The following is a 20,243-nucleotide window of genomic DNA, read 5'->3' as shown; positions in this document are numbered from 1 at the left end:
TAACCCATTGCATTTGAGTTCCTTTCAATTAATTACTCATTATACGGTTATGACTTGGGGAGAGCGACTTGAAAATATGAAACATTAAAAATTATGGGGCAGTATGTGGGCTGGCTGAGACTAAATTATAAATGAAAAGGTAGGCGCTCTTTAGTCGCTTTTAAAGTGTTAAATTAATATTAAAAATCCTAAATGGAAAATGTTATACGTCCGCAACGAGCTATAATTATTGTAGAGATCTAGATAGCTACGGTTGTAGGTAATTATAACTACTTTTACCGTATAATATCACGTTATGCTATATGCTAATGTAGTTTCCATATTTTCGTTGGTTCTGTTTCAGCCACGATTTTTCGGTTCGATAAATAGAATAGTAATTCATCGAATGCATTACGCCTCAGGGTAGATAGAAATATTCACATTGTGATGTCTACGGGCCGCGAGGTTTTTTATGGAACAAAACATTTTTCTCCAATCATTGGGCACGAGATACAAATTATAACGTGTAATGTATTAGTGATAAAGAGCGTTATCTACTAATATTGCACGTAGAGTCCGAATGGCGCTACCAACCAATTGTTGTCGAGTTCATCTTTATTGAGCCTCGCCACATAGGTACCTACGATCTTTATCAAGAAAGGGATTCGATTCACGCGGAGGACTGTAGACTTTATGACTTTCAGTGTCGTGTAGACATGTGTAGACGTGTCGGAGGCTTCTAAAGCAAATTCGGGGCTTTCGGACCCCCTTGTGTAGTGACCATGTCACTTACCACTACACCAGATGGCCGTATAATATTGCATCGCCATATTGTACATAGTTCGAGTTAATGAAAATTTACTTTAAAATTAACAAGAATCTTGTATGCACTCATTCCTTTTGCTTGTGCCAGTGGATTAATCAAGTAAAAACAAAAAAAATAATGAAGTTGACAATTGATTGACATTAAAATCCTTGTTTATGATACTTAAACTCAAAAAATAAAGGTGGTTATGGGAAATCTACTTTTTAATTTTACATACAAAAGGTCATTAAAAATTTTTGAGAGTTTTAGTAATATTACAATTTATATTAATTTTAGTACAGATCTTAATGTCATCAATGGTTATTAAAATAGATTAATTGAATATAGGTAAATAATGTAAATGAATTGGTTAAATTATTATTTTTACAAAAATAAATTATATTTGTAATAGATTATTTGTTGTATTAAAGCCAAAAGTAAGTTAAAAATACTACTTTATCACAGACAACTGCTTCCTAAGCAGGCAAGCTACTTATCAAACAATACAGTCTTATAAATTATATAGAATTATCTAATTATAAATATACATATTCATTATATTTAATTATTATTATCATGACTGCGGTAACTGAAAATTGTATAAATTCTATTATGACTCAAATTGCTTCCAAATATAAATTTACAAATTGGCAGTATTCTCGTGATAAATTTGAATGTATAGCACAAAACTATTTCGGCATCCTGATACCAGTAGTATTAACTGGGTACAGAGCTGAAAAGTATATAGAAATTCCAATTGTTTTGAAACTTGCACCAACAAATGAAAAATCTAGAGTTAGTGGTGCTGTAACAGCTATGTTTGCAAGAGAAATATATATTTACACTTCAATTTTCGAAATCTATCAGGAAATGCAACAGAGCTGTGCTTTTACTTCAAAACTAGTTATTCCAAAATGTTATCTTGTATGTAAAGAATTTTGTAAAGAATTCATTGCATTGGAAAATATGTGCACACAGGGATACAAACCATTCACAACAGGATTTTTTTTGAATTTAGAACATATTATTGTATCTTTGAAAACACTGGCCAGATTTCATGCATTCTCATTTATTTTGAAAGAAACAAATAAGAATACATATGATGAAATTACAAAAGTATGTATACCTTTAACAGAAAAGTCAAATAAGAGATACATAGATATTATGATTGACAGACTTTCAAAAGCTTTAGACAAATTTAAAGAAACAGAATATGTGCCTCTTCTACAAACATTAAAAGATAATTGTGTGACTTATTTTCAAGAAGCTATAGACCTTGTGAAAGGGAAATGTATATGTCATGGAGACATTTGGAAGGAAAATATACTATTTAAGTATGAGGTACATAATTATATGTTGTACTATGATTCTTAGCTCAAATTGTATATAAATTTAATTTTTCATTCTTATTTTAGGGAAATGTACCAGTAAATGCCTGCCTGATAGATTACCAAACATCACGGGAATCGAGTCCTGCAGTAGATACATTGTACCTAATTATCAGTAGCACTGACACTGAACTCCGACAAAAACATTTTCATAAACTCTTGGATACATATTTTCAAACATTTGATCAAATGCTTTCAGAAGCTACATTGATTACTGACAAAGTGTATTCAAGAGAAATGTTTAACAATGATTTGAAAATTGTTTGGCCAGCATGCCTTATTACTGCTAACACTGCTTTATGGCTCTCAAGTGGTCTACAGCAAGAGGGTCATGTTAGAAGTAAACTTGTATGGAATACTTCTGAGGAGATGGAAAGAGCTGTGAATAATTATAAAAATAAAATAAAAAGTATAATTAATGATTTCTGTAGTTATGGGTTTTTGAATCTCGAAACAGTAAAATGATATACCTAATATGGATGATGAATATTTATGGATATGTTTTATTAAGCAATCATGAAATACTTTAAATTTCTATTTACAATTTAATTATCAGTTTTATATTTTGTATAAAAATATATTGTTGTAATTCGAAGTATTTTATTGTTTAAAGTTAATGCGATTTTTTTGCAGTATTTTTTTAGGGTTTGCCCCTTGAATATGATCGTCCATGACTATGTAAGTATTCGAAAAGGCAGAACAAATAAAATGATTAATTTGGGCGTTTAATTTCTTTACATGTAGGTACTAATAAAATTATTACCTCAATGTGGAAGTTGCTAGTTTTTTTTTTTTTTATTGCTTAGATGGACGGACGAGCTCACAGCCCACCTGATGTTAAGTGGTTACTGGAGCCCATAGACATCTACAACGTAAATGCGCCACCCACCTCGAGATATAAGTTCTACGGTCTCAGTATAGTTACAACGGCTGCCCCGCCCTTCGAACCGAAACGCATTACTGCTTCACGGCGGAAATAGGCGGGGTGGTGGTACCTACCCATGCTGACTCCCAAGAGGTCCAACCACCAGTGATTACGCAAATTATAATTTTGCGGGTTTGATTTTTATTACACGATGTTATTTATTCCTTCACCGTGGAAGTAAATCGTGAACATTTGCTGAGTACGTATTTCACTAGAAAAATTGGTACCCGCCTGCGGGATTCGAACACCGGTGCATCGCTACATTCGAATGCACTGGACGTTTTATCCTTTAGGCCACGACGTAAATATGCGTTAGGTGTCTATTTTCTTATAAAAATGTAAACCTGCATATGCCATTTCAATAAAAGCACAGTCGTATAGCATAATATGAGAACATCGTGCGCCTCTTTATCTTTTTTATTTACCTACTTATTTGCTGGTAGCCTAGGGGGCTATTCTAGCTACGTACGGACGGGTAGGTGAGCTCACGGGCTCAACCGGAGAGATTTTGCTAACACTAGCCCTAGCGAGAGCAGTGTTTCGCAGAATCTACTGCCGGATCGGAATCGCGACCCACTGAGAAGATCCGGCGAGAAACTCGGTGCACAGTATTTATATAGGTTAGGCCTCGTGGGCCTCATTTTTAAGATCACGACGAAGTTTTGACAATTGAAGAATTATCGCAAGTCATTTTTAACTTCAAAGATACCTAACCTTGTGACAGAAATTAGGGTAAATTTTATAAATAGGCACTGTGTGCTTAGTGCGATTCTCGATCGCGTAAAAGTTAACTCAAATTTGTATTTTGTATGGAGTTGGAACGTTTGCCTATGTTTGACGTTAGGGGCGCTGTTCCAAAATTAAAAACTCTTTTTTTTACCCTACCTATGCTGATACCTTTGAGAGGCTGCATACATCAGCTTCTCCTTGACGTGTAGGTGAACTCACGGGGCTTAAACCGGGTGTGTTGCTAACACTGGCCCTAGCGAGACCAGTGTTTCGCAGAATCTACCATCGGATTGGAAACGCGACCCACTGAAAAGATCTGCCGAGGAACTCAGTGGGCTTTGTGTATGGGTTAATTCACCCGCCGAACCCTTCGTCGCCAGCGTCGGGTTCGACGAGGGCGGTGACCGTTGCTTGTGGTAACTAAAAGCACCGTTAATGGATCGAGTAAAACTCGCACTGGACCGTAAGCGCATTAAGGCGTATTTTCAATCCGTACGGAATCAGCCGCGGTTTGGAGGTCAGTGCCGTTATCAATTTGCTTCAATTTCTCAAGGCAGCTGATAACACCAGGTAGACCATGAGCTAGTCACCCGTCAAGTGCAGCTTTTATTTATTAAAAACAAATGTTTTTTGTTTTGTTGTGTTTTTTTTAAAGCACACGAATGATGTGATTGACTTATTATCACACATCGACAATTTAGAGGCTATTCTTATTAGTTTAGGTTACCTACCTAAAAAATTCCTAAAAATAAAACTAGACATTGTGGTAAGTAATAAAATTGGGAAGCTTTGTAAAGTTGAGAGTATTGTGAGCGAATACACTCAGAGATTGGTCCGCAGATTGCATCTGCATTTTAGATTATGGAATCGTGCTTCGTTTTACAGACGAGGGCTCAAAAGTTTTGTCGCCTGTTTTATTTCAATGACTAATTATATTCGCAGTTTTCTGTTTTGTTTTGGATTGTGTACGTCAGTTAAATAAACTTACATTAGAATGGCGATGACTGAAAATACAAAATTGATGGTAAAAAGATTTTTTGATAAAACAATATTTTTACCGTTGTCCTAAAATCGTGATTTACACTGAATTCTTGTTTATTAAAACCAATAAGCTTAATGTTGCTATTTATACTGTCATATAAATACTTTTTAAAGTTCTGTGATATACCTCATGGCTTAAATCTGGTTTTGGTAAATAACTTTTAGGGTGGATGTTTATATTAACATCATTGTTCATATCATACTCAGCGTGATATTTGTTTAGCATAAAATATATTGATGTACTTAATTAAGAGCATCTTAGAATCGATCATGCAAGCGGTAGGCAGCGGCTTGGCTCTGCCCCTGGCATTGCTGAAGTCCATGGGCGACGGTAACCACTCACCATCAGGTGGACCATATGCTCGTCTGCCTACAAGGACAACAAAAAAAAGGCAACTTACACCATTGCAGTCTTGTATTTTTCACCGCTCTCCAATCCAACAAACGGCGCGACTCATAACATTTGGGGCGCCAGGAGGCGGTGAGACCTTAAAACCTTGGTCACTAGTTAACTATTGAGGGAAATTTACAAATGATCGGAATAAACAGTCCTTAGAGATTTGGTAGTACAATTACGAATACAGAACGACTTTATGTACGTTAAATACCTCTAGAATGTTGCTTGTTCCGATATTTGGGTGGTGTTTAATATTGTCATCATTTGGAAGGTAAAGTCCAATTAAAACTACTTTTAATACCTATACTAGTTTTAATTAGGTATACAACTCGCGAATTCCGAAACAAATACTATAAATCCATGCTGGAAGATGTTGACTAAGCGATGCTGCACTTCATATCTATACACCTAAATACTTAAGGTACCGTCTTGATAATCGCCATATCGTTGCCGCCGCTGACTACTCTCCGAATCCTGATCACACAGGAGCCAGTCACCATCGACGCCCTAGACACGTCCTTGCGTATCCATCTGATCCAATAATCCTTGCATTAGACGCCTTCAGTTCTAACACTATGAGCAGACTTAGTGACTCGGCAAAGAGCTCACCAAAGAAAAATCTCGGCATTGATTCAGATCTCGGATCGGCAAAGAAATCAGCCCGCTGAGTTTCTCGCCGGATCTTAGCTGGTCGCGATTCCGATCCGGTAGTAGATTCATTCGCGAAGCAGCTGTCCTTGAGCAGTTAGGTCTCCTTTGGAGGCGCTCGGGCAGATGTTAACAAATTCTACCCATGCTGGCTGAGCCTTTGCTCGCCCACCTGCCCTGGTGAAACTGGAGAGGCCTACGGGCCACCCGTAATCCCTCAAACATAAAAAAAAGAAAACTTATGGTGTATGGGGTATGTCTCGGTATGAGATATGCATGGTCTGACTTCGAGAATTGCAACCCCCATTTCATGGCTGGGTCTCCCAAAACCACCTACTTTCTTTGGGTTGCTGTTAATTATCGATAATTGTAAGTCGAAGCTCGCGTCGGTGGGAACTCCTGGGTCTATGAGACTTTGGTATTGTTTGTATTTTGCCCTATATTGTCTTTGGGGAGTACGATGACAAATGTTCACGATTGATGAAGGAATAACATCGTGTAATAAAAATCAAACCCGCAAAATTATAATTTGCGTAATTACTGGTGGTAGGACCTCTTGTGAGTCCGCGCGAGTAGGTACCACCACCACCCTGCCTATTTCTGCCGTGAAGCAGTAATGCGTTTCGGTATGAAGGGTGGGGCAGCCGTTGTAACTATACTTGACATTCAAACGATCCCGACAGGCTTCTTGTAACTATACTGAGATCTTAGAACTTATATCTCAAGGTGGGCGGCGCATTTACGTTGTAGATGTTTATGGGCTTCAGTAACCACATAACATCAGGTGGGCTGTGAGCTCGTCCACCGATCAAAGCAATAAAAAAAAACTCTCAGGAACTGTTTGAGATGAACCTGCCATTTCTGTTTTACCATCACATAGCTTGTCACCGCTCATTTCTGCTTTCTGGAATCTATTCTGTTTCAAAATTAATCTTCGAGATATTTTTTTCCCTTAACGATTTAATCGGTTCGAATAAGAAAACTTTACAATGAGAAGAGCACACGCTGTTATAATATTACACTAAATTCTTTACCTCAACTCTTCTGCAGACAGAACGGGTGTCGTGAAAGTGTACCTACATTTTATTCGGAAAGCCCTAGTAAACCGATTTTCTGGCTTGAGCTGTAATAATCTCTAGATTTCTTCGTGAAGCACGCGCGCACTCCTTGAGCTGATTGAAACATCGCACTCTCGAGAATGTTTGCGACAATCTTACGCCACATACTCCATAGCGCTTTTTGTGGGCTTGTAATGGATGACAGTATTATCACAGGTACCTCTTTAGACTTTAACAAAACCCATTACTAAGTTTGTCTATACATATAAAAATGAATTGCTGTTCGTTTGTCTCGCTAAAACTCGAGAACGGCTGGACCGATTTGGCTAATTTTGGTCTTGAATTATTTATGGAAGTCCAGAGAAGGTTTAAAAGTTAGATAAATATGAAAATGCTCGGATTTAAATAAAAATAACAATTTTGTTTTTCCTTTGATGTTTCCCCCGTCGGACGGATTCCTTTTGTTTGTTTTAAGTTTATTTTATACAAAAGTTTAGGTCTTTTATTTATCGATTGAGGCATTACGAAGTCTGCCGGGTCAGTTAGTCTGGAATAAAGACGTATTGTCGCATATGACGACTTCATATTATCTGTTTTCAACCGGATTACACCGTCAACGATGTAGTTATTGGCGTAGATTTGTCATGTGAGTAATTTATCTAAAAAAAAAAACGTGCATTGTTTTTATCTTAATATCGCTTTTTCTAATTGTCAACTAGATATTTCTGAAAGAAAATAAATGTATCTGATCGTAAAATTTGTTTAATCAGATAAGTTTGATGAGTTGTTGCTGAGATATGAATTATTTTCAGTCACAGATCCCATACCGGTCCCGTTAAGTATTAAAGACTACTCTATGCCACTATTAAATAGGTCATGTAATATCTAGGTCACTGTACTACTCAACGCAAATTAATACCATGCTATATGGCTTCAATGTAAGCACTTAGCTGATAAACTGCGTTTCGCGAAACACTCATAAATATGCACGTTACGGTGGTTACGTCGCATTGGCATTGCACCCAGAGTGACGCCACAAGAAACCGCTAGTTATAACCAACCCTTCCTCGTAAGTTTAATTAATAACTTAATTTTGAAGAGGATAAGACGTCCGGTGCATTCGTATGTAGCGATGCACCGGTGTTCGAATCTCGCAGGCGGGTACCAATTTTTCTAATCAAATACGTACTCAACAAATGTTCACGATTGACTTCCACGGTGAAGGAATAACATCGTGTAATAAAAATCAAACCCGCAAAATTAGAATTTGCGTAATCACTGGTGGTAGGATCTCTTGGGAGTCCGCACGGGTAGGTATCTGCTTCACGGCGAATACAATTCCGCCGTGAAGCAGTAATGCGTTTCGGTTCGAAGGGTGGGGTAGCCGTTGTAACTATACTGAGACCTTAGAACTTATATCTCAAGGTGGGTGGCGCATTTACGTTGTAGATGTCTATGGGCTCCAGTAACCACTTAACATCAGGTGGGCTGTGAGCTCGTCCACCCATCTAAGCAATAAAAAAAAAAAAAAACCTACCCATGCGGATTCATAAGAGGTCCTACCACCATTAATTACGCAAATTATAATTTTGCGGGTTTGATTTTTATTAAACGATGTTATTCCTTCACCGTGGAAGTCAATCGTGAATATTTGTTAAGTACGTATTTCATTAGAAAAATTGGTACCAGCCTGCGGGATTCGAACACCGGTGCATCGCTACATACGAATGCACCGGACGTCTTATCCTTTAGGCCACGACGACTTGTTTTTAAGTACCTACCACACAATCATAATGTTTAAAATAGGTACAATAAAACGATATATGTATGCGAGTAAATGTTCAGATCTCCAACTTACGCGTTAGGGCTTGGTTAAATCTGCCTAGTATATTTCAAAGAAAATCTGCTAAGTACGTATTTCATTACAAAAATTGGTACTTGCCAGCGGGATTCGAACACCGGTGCATTGCTATACGAATACACTGGAGGTCGTATCCTTTAGGCCACGACGACCACATTACTACTTTAATTATTTAATTTTATGTTGACGTATTTTTTGTGAAGTACGCAACTTTATACAAAATATAATCGCCTGTCCTTTTTTTAAAAGATTATCAAATGTTCACAATTGACTTCCAAGGTGAAGGAATATCAAACATCGTGTAGGTAGCTAAAATGAAACCCGCTAAATTATAATTTTCGTAATTACTGCTGGTAGGAAGGACCTCTTGTGAGTCCGCACGGGTAGGTGGTATTACCATCTATCTATTTCTGCCGTGAAGCAGTAATGCATTTCAGTTTGAAGGGTGGGGCAGCCGTTCCTATACTGCGACCTTAGAACCCATATTTCAAGGTAGATGGCGGCATTTACGTTGTATGGTATTACGTTGTATGTCTATGGTCTTTGGTAGCCCCTTAACACCAGGTGGGCCGTGAAAAAAATTAAATAAAAGAAACAACACAATAAAAACAGTAGATAAACGTGTGGTACATTTGATTATGTCGGATATCTATTTTCCTACTTTACTTATTCCTAATAATGGTGGCTTTTTTCAGACTAGTAGATCCTTCATTTACCTGAACTATAACATGTATAGTCATATCCGTAAGAGTGCACGTAACAACATAAGTACGAGATAAGAGGATCGCGTCGGAGTCGATGACAGTTGTGATGTCGTGTTTATAAATATGAATGTGAACGTCTTATTACATTTCAGGAAAGCAAAGAATATTGGTGTTTAGATTTGGTGAGACAAAGTTCAAATTTCCTTTTCTTGTAAGTTACTATTACGCGCTTAATTTTCTCATGAGACAAAATGTCGAGTTATAAGTTTAACGTTTTCTCTTCAACCCAGTGAAATCTAAGAATGCTTCTATGGTATTTTACATTATTATGTCAATGAATGGATAGTTAATGGACGTTATAGACAAAAATACTTTTATACTATACAATTCTAAACAAGGATGATAGATATTTATTTCAGAACTTCAAGAAAATCTGTTCTAGGAATTGAAGTAATAAGTTAGTTATGGAGCTGATATTAGTTTTTTTAACTTTTGAGTAACTGTTTGCAAAACTCATAAAGCAATTTCTACTCTTAATGAGAAAGTGAATGTATTACTATCTAGCGGATATAATTTACCTAAGTTTACTTTACCGAAGTTGATTCTTAAGTAAGTACTTAAGCTCCCAGTCTTGGTTGGCGGTATGCCAAAGCCACCGGGTCAACGCCCTCAATAATATTTGTTACATTCATATGTTTCTTATGTATTTGAAGAGCTCATAAATTTTTCTAAAATTATTAACATAATGTGAAAGGATGAAATGAAAAGAACTCTAGTGTTAAATCGAAACGACTTTAATTCTGTGCCACCCACTCGGGTTCGAACGTATAACTAATTCGCTCATCTTATCTTATACCTTGTACATATATATATGTACAAGAATTGCTCGTTTAAAGGTATAAGAATCTGAATCTCGGAAACGGCTCCAACGATTTTCATAAAATTTAGTATACAGGGGATTTCGGGGGCGATAAATAGATCTAGCTACGATTTATTTTCAGAAAATGTTGTTTTATACGTGTTTTCAATAATCAACTCTTCCCGACATTTATTGGCGAATAATAATACTATTTTTCTTAATTGAGGGCAACTAACCGCTTTAAAGACACAACAAGATGGCGTTATAAAAAAAAAACCGAGCAATGCCATCGGCCATCATCTAGTATGTATTTATTTCAATATAAAATTTTAATATTCTCACTATTTTTTAAACGTACTTTCATTCGGTATTAGTTCTTCGGTGCTAATAGTGGATCCACGTACATAAAACTAAGAGGTTAAAAAATTTGTTATTCAGGTCTGGCGGCGGTGACTTGTGAATAGCTATCGCCTTGTATCAATAGGTGATCTATTGACCTCGTATTTTGTATCGAGAACTTTTATTTAGTATCCTTGGGCTTGGGCCGGTCACGCGTGGTCCCGCAAACGCTGATACGTGCCTCGCATAGGTGTATCAGTGGACGTGTGAGTTAGTTCTTAATTCTTTCATCGATCCATTTTCAAAACAATTTTTTTTGTTACAGTTCTCTATTAAGAACTTTTTCCTGTTGGCAACATTAGACGGGTACAGTAAATTTCAAGTTATATTGCCTTATTTATTAAGTATTTAGATATAACTTTCTAGTTATCCTAATGTTAGGTGAGAGGATAGCGCCAAGGTCAGCTTGCTGTATTAACGATGTATCATGGGCGTATTACTTTTTATTTATTTATTTATTTATTCTATACATCAAGCTGTCGTAAGACATTCAACCGTAGTTTTGAGAAAAACAATTTCTTAGGCGGCAAAATGTCCATTGACATGTCCATATCAATGAATCTACAGTAGATCTAGTAGATCTTGAGGCACTCTTCTTCTGATTCTTCTTGTAGTAATTTGGTTGTCCATTAAATGCTTAACTAGGTTATTCGGATGAGCTTCCAATCTTACACAATAAGCTTTAGCTCGATGAATTACTTTATCTTTGACATTATCTTATGGTAAGATCATAATGGGTTTCTTTCATTTGTACCATAGTGCGTTCACTTTCATCCTGAGCGTTTTTGATTGAAATCTTTGAAGGATTTCCATATTTGAGTTGAGGCATTTTACTTGAGAAGATACTTAGTTGAGCAAGTTGTCGGTATGCGAGTATATGGTCGGTTAAACGCATTGTTGGCTTTGATTTCATTGGTCATTAATGACATTTCTCACATTTCTGCATGGAAAGCTAGCCGAAGTTCGCGCACGACGTAGGAATGCTTTTATAGTTATATTCGGCAAGGTAGACGGTTTCGATTTCACGCGTGCTTGAGCTCACAGGCGGGCGCGCTGATACGCTCCGCTGTCCGTCCTTGAAGCTCCATCGCATTACGGCTCTAATGCGGCGAGATGGGGACAGTTCATGTCAGTATCGTATTATATATTATAATGTTTTCTGCAAGTAAAACCTGTGACGTAAAACCTGTGCAAGTAAAACGGGACAGGAACTCATTTCAAATTCGTCTTTGATAGATTTTTTTCAAAAATTAATTTTTCTCTACGAGGGCGGCACTGAAAATTTCGGGAGTTCACGAAGTGACACAACATTACTATTTAAAAATATATTTATTGCTTTTCGAAGTATTCTCCGCGAAATTTGACACATTTTTCCATACGATGGAACCAATCATTGAAGCAACCATTCCATTCAGAAGTTGGGGTCTCCAAAATGGCCGTTTTGTAGGCGTCCACAGCTTCTTCAGGTGATGAAAATCTCTGTCCACGCAATTTATTCTTTATTTTAGGGAAAGTATAGAAATCATTAGGGCTTAGGTCGGGGCTGTACGGCGGATGGTCTAATAATTCTATGTTTTCTTGCTCTAAAAACCCTTTGTTCTGTGCGCGGTGTGAGAACTCGCATTGTCGTGATGGAGGATGATGCGGCGGTTGCAGTTCTCTTTACGGAGTTCAGAAACGACCTGTGGAAAACAAATGCTAGCATACCATTCTGCAATAACCGTTCTTTGTCCCTCAAGAGGAATAGTCGTAACATGGCCGGTTTTGGAGACAAACGTGGCCACCATTTTTTTGCAACACTCCGTGAACGAACAATTTTTGTTGGCTTTAACTCATTTTCGAACACCCAAACTCTTGACTGGTTTTTTGTTTCGGGTTCGTACGCGTATATCCAGGATTCGTCACCTGATACAATGTTGTATACAGCATTTGAGGATCCTGCGTGGAATCTTTCGAGAGTTCTGACGCACCAAGTAACGCGAGCCGCTTTTTGCTCTTCACAGAGCGAATGCGGTATCCATCGGGAAAACAACTTTTTTACACCTAATTGTTCATGCAAGATTATTTGTATTTGACTCATGCCAATGTCTAAAGTTGCCTGAATTTCGCGGTATGTCACATGTCGATCTTCCTCAATCAGCTTACGCACAGCATCAACGTTTTCTTGGGTGACTTCAGTTTTTGGACGACCTTGACGGGGATCATCACTGAGCTTGACACGTCCACGTTGAAACTTAGCAAACCAGCGATAAATTGTGGTTTTGGATGGGGCTTCATCACCAAATGCAGAAATCATCCGGTCAACACACTGTTTTTGTGTTAAACCACTTCGAAAGTCATAATAAATCATCGCTCTTGAATTTTCTCGAGTCAATTCCATTTTCTCAACGACTAAACAAGTTTGACAAAACCTCGTGACAACACCGAGAATCTTTTTTTAAATAAATAAATGGTATTCGATTTTTAAAACCAAGGAGTTTTCAATTAAAAAGATTTTAATATGACAGGAATAGTGGAAATATTCCATTCCCGATACTTTTAGTGCAGCCTAGTATCTGTGAGGTACATCTGAATTATTTTGGTTATGTCAGTGACATTACACAGGTGCTTTGTAATAGAGACTTGGTTCATTCGATTTACATTGATTTCTCCGGGGCTTTCAACATAGTTGACCTCGGTTTGCTGATTCAATAGTTGGATCGTGCTGAAAATTGTGGCTGTTTGTTGAGGTGGAGCTTGTAGATCTCTCGTAAAGATGCGTGAATTTAAGCCTTCTTCAAGAACGATTCCACATTAACGAAGTCAAGAGAACCAATAAAAATGCATATTTCCTATGTTTCAACATAATAGTGACTATTAACATAATAATATCATTATTAAATATTAAATGTTATTACTATGACTTTAAGCTTTGATTTTTCAACTGTTCAGAGCAGCGATCACGATGTGGTATCTGTGTGGTATCCGCCTATCATAAGGTGCTCAAGCTCGTGAAAAATACAGATAATCTGATGGTAGGTATTTTTAGTGGCCTGAGTCTATTAGAATAATCTGGGTCTCAAGCTTATCTTCCCTTAAGCGGTCGCGTTGATAGTTAACGCCGCATTTAAATTACCCGATTAATTTTACACCTACGTGACCTTTACTCTTTGAGGGGAAATATTCTAATGCTAAGGACAAATTCACTCTCAAAACGTCCAGTATCTATTTATCATCGAAATCAACACTCATAACCACGATGTACCATGTATTAGTGAAGTAAAATTTATCACAAAAGTCTGTACTAAATATGTTTGTTTGAAAACCTTCTCTGGCCCCCGGCTCGGCGGCGATGGATCTGTGCGGAGAGGGATTAGCTTTCCCTGTCTCGTTCCGCCGCCTCTTTCTGCGAGATGGTGGGCTCGCAGAAGTCGAGCATCAATTTCCAGGACTCGTCGCTGCCAGCCATCGTGGTCACGACGGCCGGCAGCGACCGCGTCACTCCCACGTAAAGTGGGAGAGTGGGACCACCACGTCGGTCCCCCTAGCGTTTGGCAAGAGCCGGCTCAACGAGGCAGCCGTCGCCATCACCCGGGGGCCCAACCTCTCAAAGTGAACGCGGAAGCTAGTAACGACGATTCTTGACTGGTATTTTTATTTATATATTTATACGATATTAAATTGTCTCGACAAGAAATCTGAATTATTGCAAAGTGAATTTACATGAAAATATCAGGTGGGCCTTGTTTCTTTATTTGCCTTATACATAAATCTAAAAGATATTTAAAATAATAATAAAAATGTTATTATCCTACGCTATTTTGGGCTTGATATTTTACAATAAACAACCCTCATTTAATTACAGAAAGATACATGTGAATTTCCTTGCGTAGTTTTCCTTCGCTTCTCACTTCATCTCTTGTGCATTCCCATATTGTTCATCCGATTTAATTCAAACTTCGTTCATTGTTACTCGTGTGCCGGTATTTGCACGAACGTTTCTCGCAAATTATATAATCACCAATACGTATATATATATAAGAGTATAACGTTTTTACGAAATCTGTTTTATGTTAGTAGAGTAATACCCCATCGTATATTTAAATCATTTTAAGCGATAACCGAAAAGAAAAACGAGCTTTCTGAATACAATACAGTAAATAGGACGATTTGTTTCCTAATTAATACCCGCGTAGCTTCGTAGAAGTGCTACAGTTGAGCTATATACTACAAAACGTAAAGGAGTAGTATTCAATATGATTAGACTATAGTTTAACTTATATAATTGCAGTCAAGTAATAGCCGAGGGGGACCGACGAAACACACCGTTCCTGTGTCCGCAAAACTAACGTACGTATTCCCGTTTTGGAATCTTAATGACTAGTAGTAGCATTTGCTGCTTTATTTGCCCATATTCAAGACTGATTGAAATGTTTCATTGGCTTGTGGTTACCATTGAATATTCCTTTGAAGTTTGGTCCCAAGATCGTGGTCAATAATTTAAAGGTATGTTTGACCAGTGACATTTCGTAAATTACTCTCTCTCTCTCTCTCTTTTCAACGAATCGTCGACCCATAGGTAATCGAGAAGTCTAACAATCAGCAGAATACGTCTGCGGTGCGTTATTCGATTTTAATACTATCGCCGGGAGCCTAATTGGCAAGTGTAATCGTCTAATCCGACGTAGGCGAGTGACGAGGTAATTTCGCTCCCAGCTGTCTCGTGAGCTTAATATTCAATACGTGATTTGAAGCTTTATTTTAGAAAAGGTCATGGAAAAACACGTGCTCCAATTTTACGTGTAAACATTTTATTTACATGACGTACAAATCGTAATTAAGTACTGATTTACATTTCAGTGCTTAATTACGATTTGTTTGTATTTGTTCAAATAATAATTCACATTCGACTATTATAGCGTGACTTCATAGTGAGGTAATTGGCGCTGCTGACTGCTGGGTCGATGATGGTGGGTTCGATTCTCACATCGGGCAAATAGATAGATATATGTATATTGAAACGATATACGTTATACAGTAAACGCAGCGTTGGGCGTCCCCCTGCCCGGTGGACCGATGCGGCGAAATGCTGGAGAAGATTGGATGAGGAAGGCGGAAGACCGTTCATTGTAGCGGAGTATGGGAGAGGCCTGCATCCAGCAGTGGAAAGATACAGGCTGATGATGATACGCTATACAAATATTGAAACTTACATTAGTATGTCTATTAGTCCCTGGTTCCCAAAGTACTTACTACTTACTACTTAACTATAGTCAAATTTCGACTACTGCGGGGACCACTAGTTGTAATAATTCAACAAAACGTGAAGAATGTTTATTAATAATACCTTACTGACGAGCGAAATATTCCTGAAACTAAATTTAATAAAAACCATAATCGTTTGTTAAAAGATCTAGTTATTTCCCTCGATTGAATTCCCGGAGTGCCTAGGACAATTCATTTGTACGAACCGACCCGAAATAATCTATTGTAAGAGGATTAGGTAAAAAAAAGAAGAGAACACAAATGTATTTTTTTCCCTCATAATTCGATTGAGTTTAATAAATATAAAATGTTTGGTTGTCATCGTAATATCAAACAATTGTTTGTTTCATAAATTGCGTTTTTTGTTAGCGAATGTCTCATATATTATTTAAGGGATTGAATATCACGGATTATAGGTATAATAATTCTGTGCTTTAAATGTGTGGCGATGTATAAAGTACTATTGCTTAGAATTTTATGCAAACTATAGTTAATCTGTTTGATATATAAAGAATTACATAATAGGCAAATTTTTTATGTTTTAATTATGAAACTAAATCATTTAAGTTAACAAATTACGTATTTTAAGAAACAAATTTGACAAAAAAAAAAGAATTGTCATAAAAAAAACGAATAATCCCAACAGGTGTTTATCGCAAAAAATTGCATGGTAATTTTAGATATACGGAGTGTCGACAATCTTGTTAGTCCTTTAGCGAACGTAACATGAATGGAACAGCTGCAGATTTCACAGAATCTTTCGCGAATGTGACTTTATTTGATTAGACCTGATTATGTTCTAAAGGTTCTTGCTGATTTATTAATATAACTTTTATTTATTTATTTTTTATTGCTCAGATGAGTAGACGAGCTCACAAGCCCACCTGGTGTTAAGTGGTTACTGGAGCCCATAGATATCTACGACGTAAATGCGTTTAATTACAACGGCTGCCTCACCCTTCAAACCGAAAGGCATTACTGCTTCACGGCAGAAATAGACGGCACCTACCCGCGCGGACTCACAAGAGGACCTACCACCAGTAATTAGACTTTATAATTAATAATAATTAGATTTTTAATTTATATTCAATTTTGAAGTAAAATATAACTAATATTAATTCAAAAATGAAATTCAGCAGGTGTCCTTATATAATATAATATTACGTTATTATTAGGAGAACGGCACTAATTTAACTGTACAAGTTTATGTGTCGGTGAGTAAATATTAGTACTGGGAGCAGGTGTTGGCGGCGCGCTCTCGCCTCTCAGTTCCGGAAGCCAGGGAGTTCCCATTTCCTCAAACAACGTTTTCGTTAACTACCTGAATTTGTTTATATCGTTTGCCGGTTAAATTGTTTATTTCAGCTTTCTTGGTGATATTATTACAACGATGAGAATTTTCGTCTAATTATAATCAGTGGACAAGCCAGAAAAGAATATGAAAAATCTATCGATGTGTTGTGGTGGTGATAATTTTTACTCAACAGGCAGAACTTAAATGATAATTAAAAAGATAATATTAAAATGTATTATAATTTATATGTGTGAGAAAGTTAGTCAGAAGTCAGAAGTTATGCAATACAACCGATAATTCGACCTCATATCTCTAGTTGGATTGTGATCTTTAAGGCAACCTAGAAAGGATTGAAACATAATACAAAATTTTAACAAAAAAGACAACGGGTTTTATCGAAATAAAAATGAGAATATCATCAATGTACTTAAAATCAATAATGAATAAACTAAATTAATAACTCAAAAACCACTGGTTAGATCTTGATCAGATTTAAATGGTGGTTCCATTGATTCCAATAGTTTCAAATAAAAAAGGAATCAGCTTGAAGCCGTATGATTAAAAATTTAAGCTTATTAACACAAAGTTGTGGACTCAACAGAGTCCATTGGCTCTGAGTTTTTAATAAAAAAAACAATAAACACGAATATAAAGTTTAATGTGTGGCTTCTAGAAACTAGAGCAGCTTCTAACTTAATAAAGATGTACACACTTATACGCACATAATGCCAGTTCCTTTACACTACAATAATAATCTAACGATGCTTTAATATGTTTATAAGTGTAGAAACTGGTCTTTCTCGCTGGGCATAAAGCGAGATACGTTTTCTTAAGTGTTGATTAATATAATAAAATTAATGTTAAATCGTCCGTTGGTCTATTCGTTAGTTAATCTTCTGTACTAGTCGGGGTTCGATTGCGAAGATTTTTGTTAAAGAGTTGTATTTTCTACGGTTTTCCCGAGTCGTAGACATAACTACGAGTGTCTACGAGTAATCCCACTCTGACAGCCTAGATCCAGATCTTTTATATTATTTTATCGATTTAATACAGGTGATCCGTGGAAGTTGCGCGAAAAATAGCGCGAAGATCGGACGGCCGGTGAGGCAGAAAGTTCTTTGAGTAGATACCTACATTACCTACTGCACTGATGGACCGACGACCTAATGAAAATCGCTGGGTCAACTTTGGTTACAGGAGACAACGGGCCGAAAATACTGGAGATCGATAAAGAGGCCTATGTTCGGCAATAGACAGCTATAGGTTGATATGATGATTGTGATGATGATGATGATGATGATGACGATGACAGTTTAATCACGCTTTTTTTTACTGTCATTATAATATTTATGACGTTTCGATTACAGTTTTCGTGGTCACGAACGACTAAGGTGTTTTTCGCCGACATTTGAATATTGCGTTATAAAATGAAAATTAAATAAAACGCGAATTTGAATCGTAAAAATATCGTTATTTTTTGTTGAAAAATTTGATAATCAGGATCCTTTTTGTACGCGCATTTCCAATATCCATAACACAGAAGAAAATACTAGATCCGGGAGCTTATGCGTAAATCTACATCTATAAATTGTGCTACACAGATATTAGTGTACAACAATATTAATTTATTTTAGCTATTCATTGCATACCAGGAGTGTAAAATGTGACTTTTTATGTTTTGGTATTTGAAAATATAAAGTTTAGTGCCAATTCTTATAATGATAAATGCAATTAATATATAATTACAGTTCATAGATTTAAAAAAAGGATGAAGTAAACGAAACACCAAAAATAAGAAAGAGAAATAGTCAAGCAATGAATAAACAGACATTTTGCCTGATTGAATATCAAAAATCTAAGACAACTTTAAATATATAAAAGAACTATAGGAAATGTAAACATGTGAATGAATAATCGTCTTATCCTTTTACTCAAGAAGGCTACAGTAATTGGCAGAAAGTTTGTTTTAAATTGCAGTTAAAGTCTTACCAATCCAGTCTCGTGCTCGCTTAGATATAGACGCGTCTGAAGACGGCGAAAGGAAGCAGAGACAATCAACGTTAAAAGCGGCATTGTCAATGTTAATGAAAACCCCGGGAGATCAACTTTGTTTGGGCCATTGTTCCGTGGAATTCGGTCGCTACTCACTCGCCCCCTATGCCGTCCTTTAGGCAAACCTAAAAAAAGGTTATTTCAATATAACAAGACTATGAATCCGTTTCGATTTGAAAGAACGCTTGAAAGCTTTGTTTTAAAAAAAATGTAATGTTGAAATTATGTTTAATAATAATAATAATAACTGGGAATAAATCACGCACGGTTATCCGGTCACAATTTAAGATTCCCTGTGTTATTAGTACCAGAGACTCATAGACATACTTATATATGTTTAATTATACACTATAAGTAATGAGCACTCGGGCCAAGAGCAAACAAACATGTTTTTGTGGCACACAGTGTTGGTCCGATGTGGGTTTCGAAGCCACGACCCTTGGTGCAACAGTTAGGGCCGTTAACAACTGCACCATCCAGTCCGTTGAATATTTAGTAAGGTTCTTTCGATTTTAAATTTATTTTCACTATTCTTGTTTTAGGTAAACAGGAAAGGCGATCGAGGCAATCAGAGGTGAAACGATATGCAGTGAGTTGTTCTGTTGTCTTGGGACCATCAGTCTACCAAAGAATTACAGTTTAATGGATTTTGTCGTCTGCTACACTCGAGAACATTGGGAATGTACATACCAATTTTATGCATTTTAGAATTTGATTTGCTCTTTTCAAGGAGAAATAACGTTAACAGAACCTATATGTATCGAAGCGACGATAAGTATACATCGTTTATTGTATTTTATTTTGGTGGGTGAATCTGACACCATGTAATTTTATTACTAACTAAGTAAGATTATTTATTG

General features: G+C 36.8%; 2 protein-coding genes across 3 annotated transcripts in view; one reads left to right on the top strand and one right to left on the bottom strand.

The window, feature by feature from the left end:
- The window catches only part of LOC101742951 (gustatory and odorant receptor 24), a 30,785-nt gene extending 11,325 nt beyond the window's left edge, over positions 1-19,460 (bottom strand). Inside the window, exon 1 of the mRNA XM_062669411.1 lies at positions 19,321-19,460. Coding sequence (XP_062525395.1) covers positions 19,321-19,404 — 84 coding nt within the window. The 5' untranslated portion in view covers positions 19,405-19,460. The remainder of the gene's footprint in view (positions 1-19,320) is intronic.
- Positions 944-2,770, top strand: LOC101745257 (uncharacterized). Of its 2 annotated transcripts, XM_021351432.3 has the most exons (3): positions 944-1,027; positions 1,960-2,125; positions 2,200-2,770. In XM_021351432.3, the coding sequence occupies exons 1-3, from the start codon at positions 993-995 to the stop codon at positions 2,635-2,637; spliced, it is 639 nt and encodes a 212-aa protein (XP_021207107.1). In that variant the 5' UTR covers positions 944-992; the 3' UTR covers positions 2,638-2,770. The 2 variants fall into 2 exon arrangements, with proteins under 2 accessions (XP_021207107.1, XP_021207106.1); XM_021351431.3 differs by lacking the exon at positions 944-1,027 and having other exon boundaries at positions 1,238-2,125.
- Positions 19,461-20,243: the final 783 nt, after the last annotated feature.

This window comes from Bombyx mori, chromosome 7, assembly GCF_030269925.1.
Source record: "Bombyx mori chromosome 7, ASM3026992v2".
Lineage (NCBI taxonomy): Eukaryota > Metazoa > Arthropoda > Insecta > Lepidoptera > Bombycidae > Bombyx > Bombyx mori.
The sequence above is the reverse complement of the archived record's forward strand: the minus strand, read 5'-3'. Positions and strand labels throughout refer to the sequence as shown.

Bases quoted from the DNA above. Each gene is read 5' to 3' on its own strand.
- LOC101745257 (XM_021351431.3), top strand. From the start codon at position 1,361: ATGACTGCGGTAACTGAAAATTGTATAAATTCTATTATGACTCAAATT. The intron at 2,126-2,199 runs GTACATAATTAT...TTCTTATTTTAG, and splicing joins ATATACTATTTAAGTATGAG to GGAAATGTACCAGTAAATGC.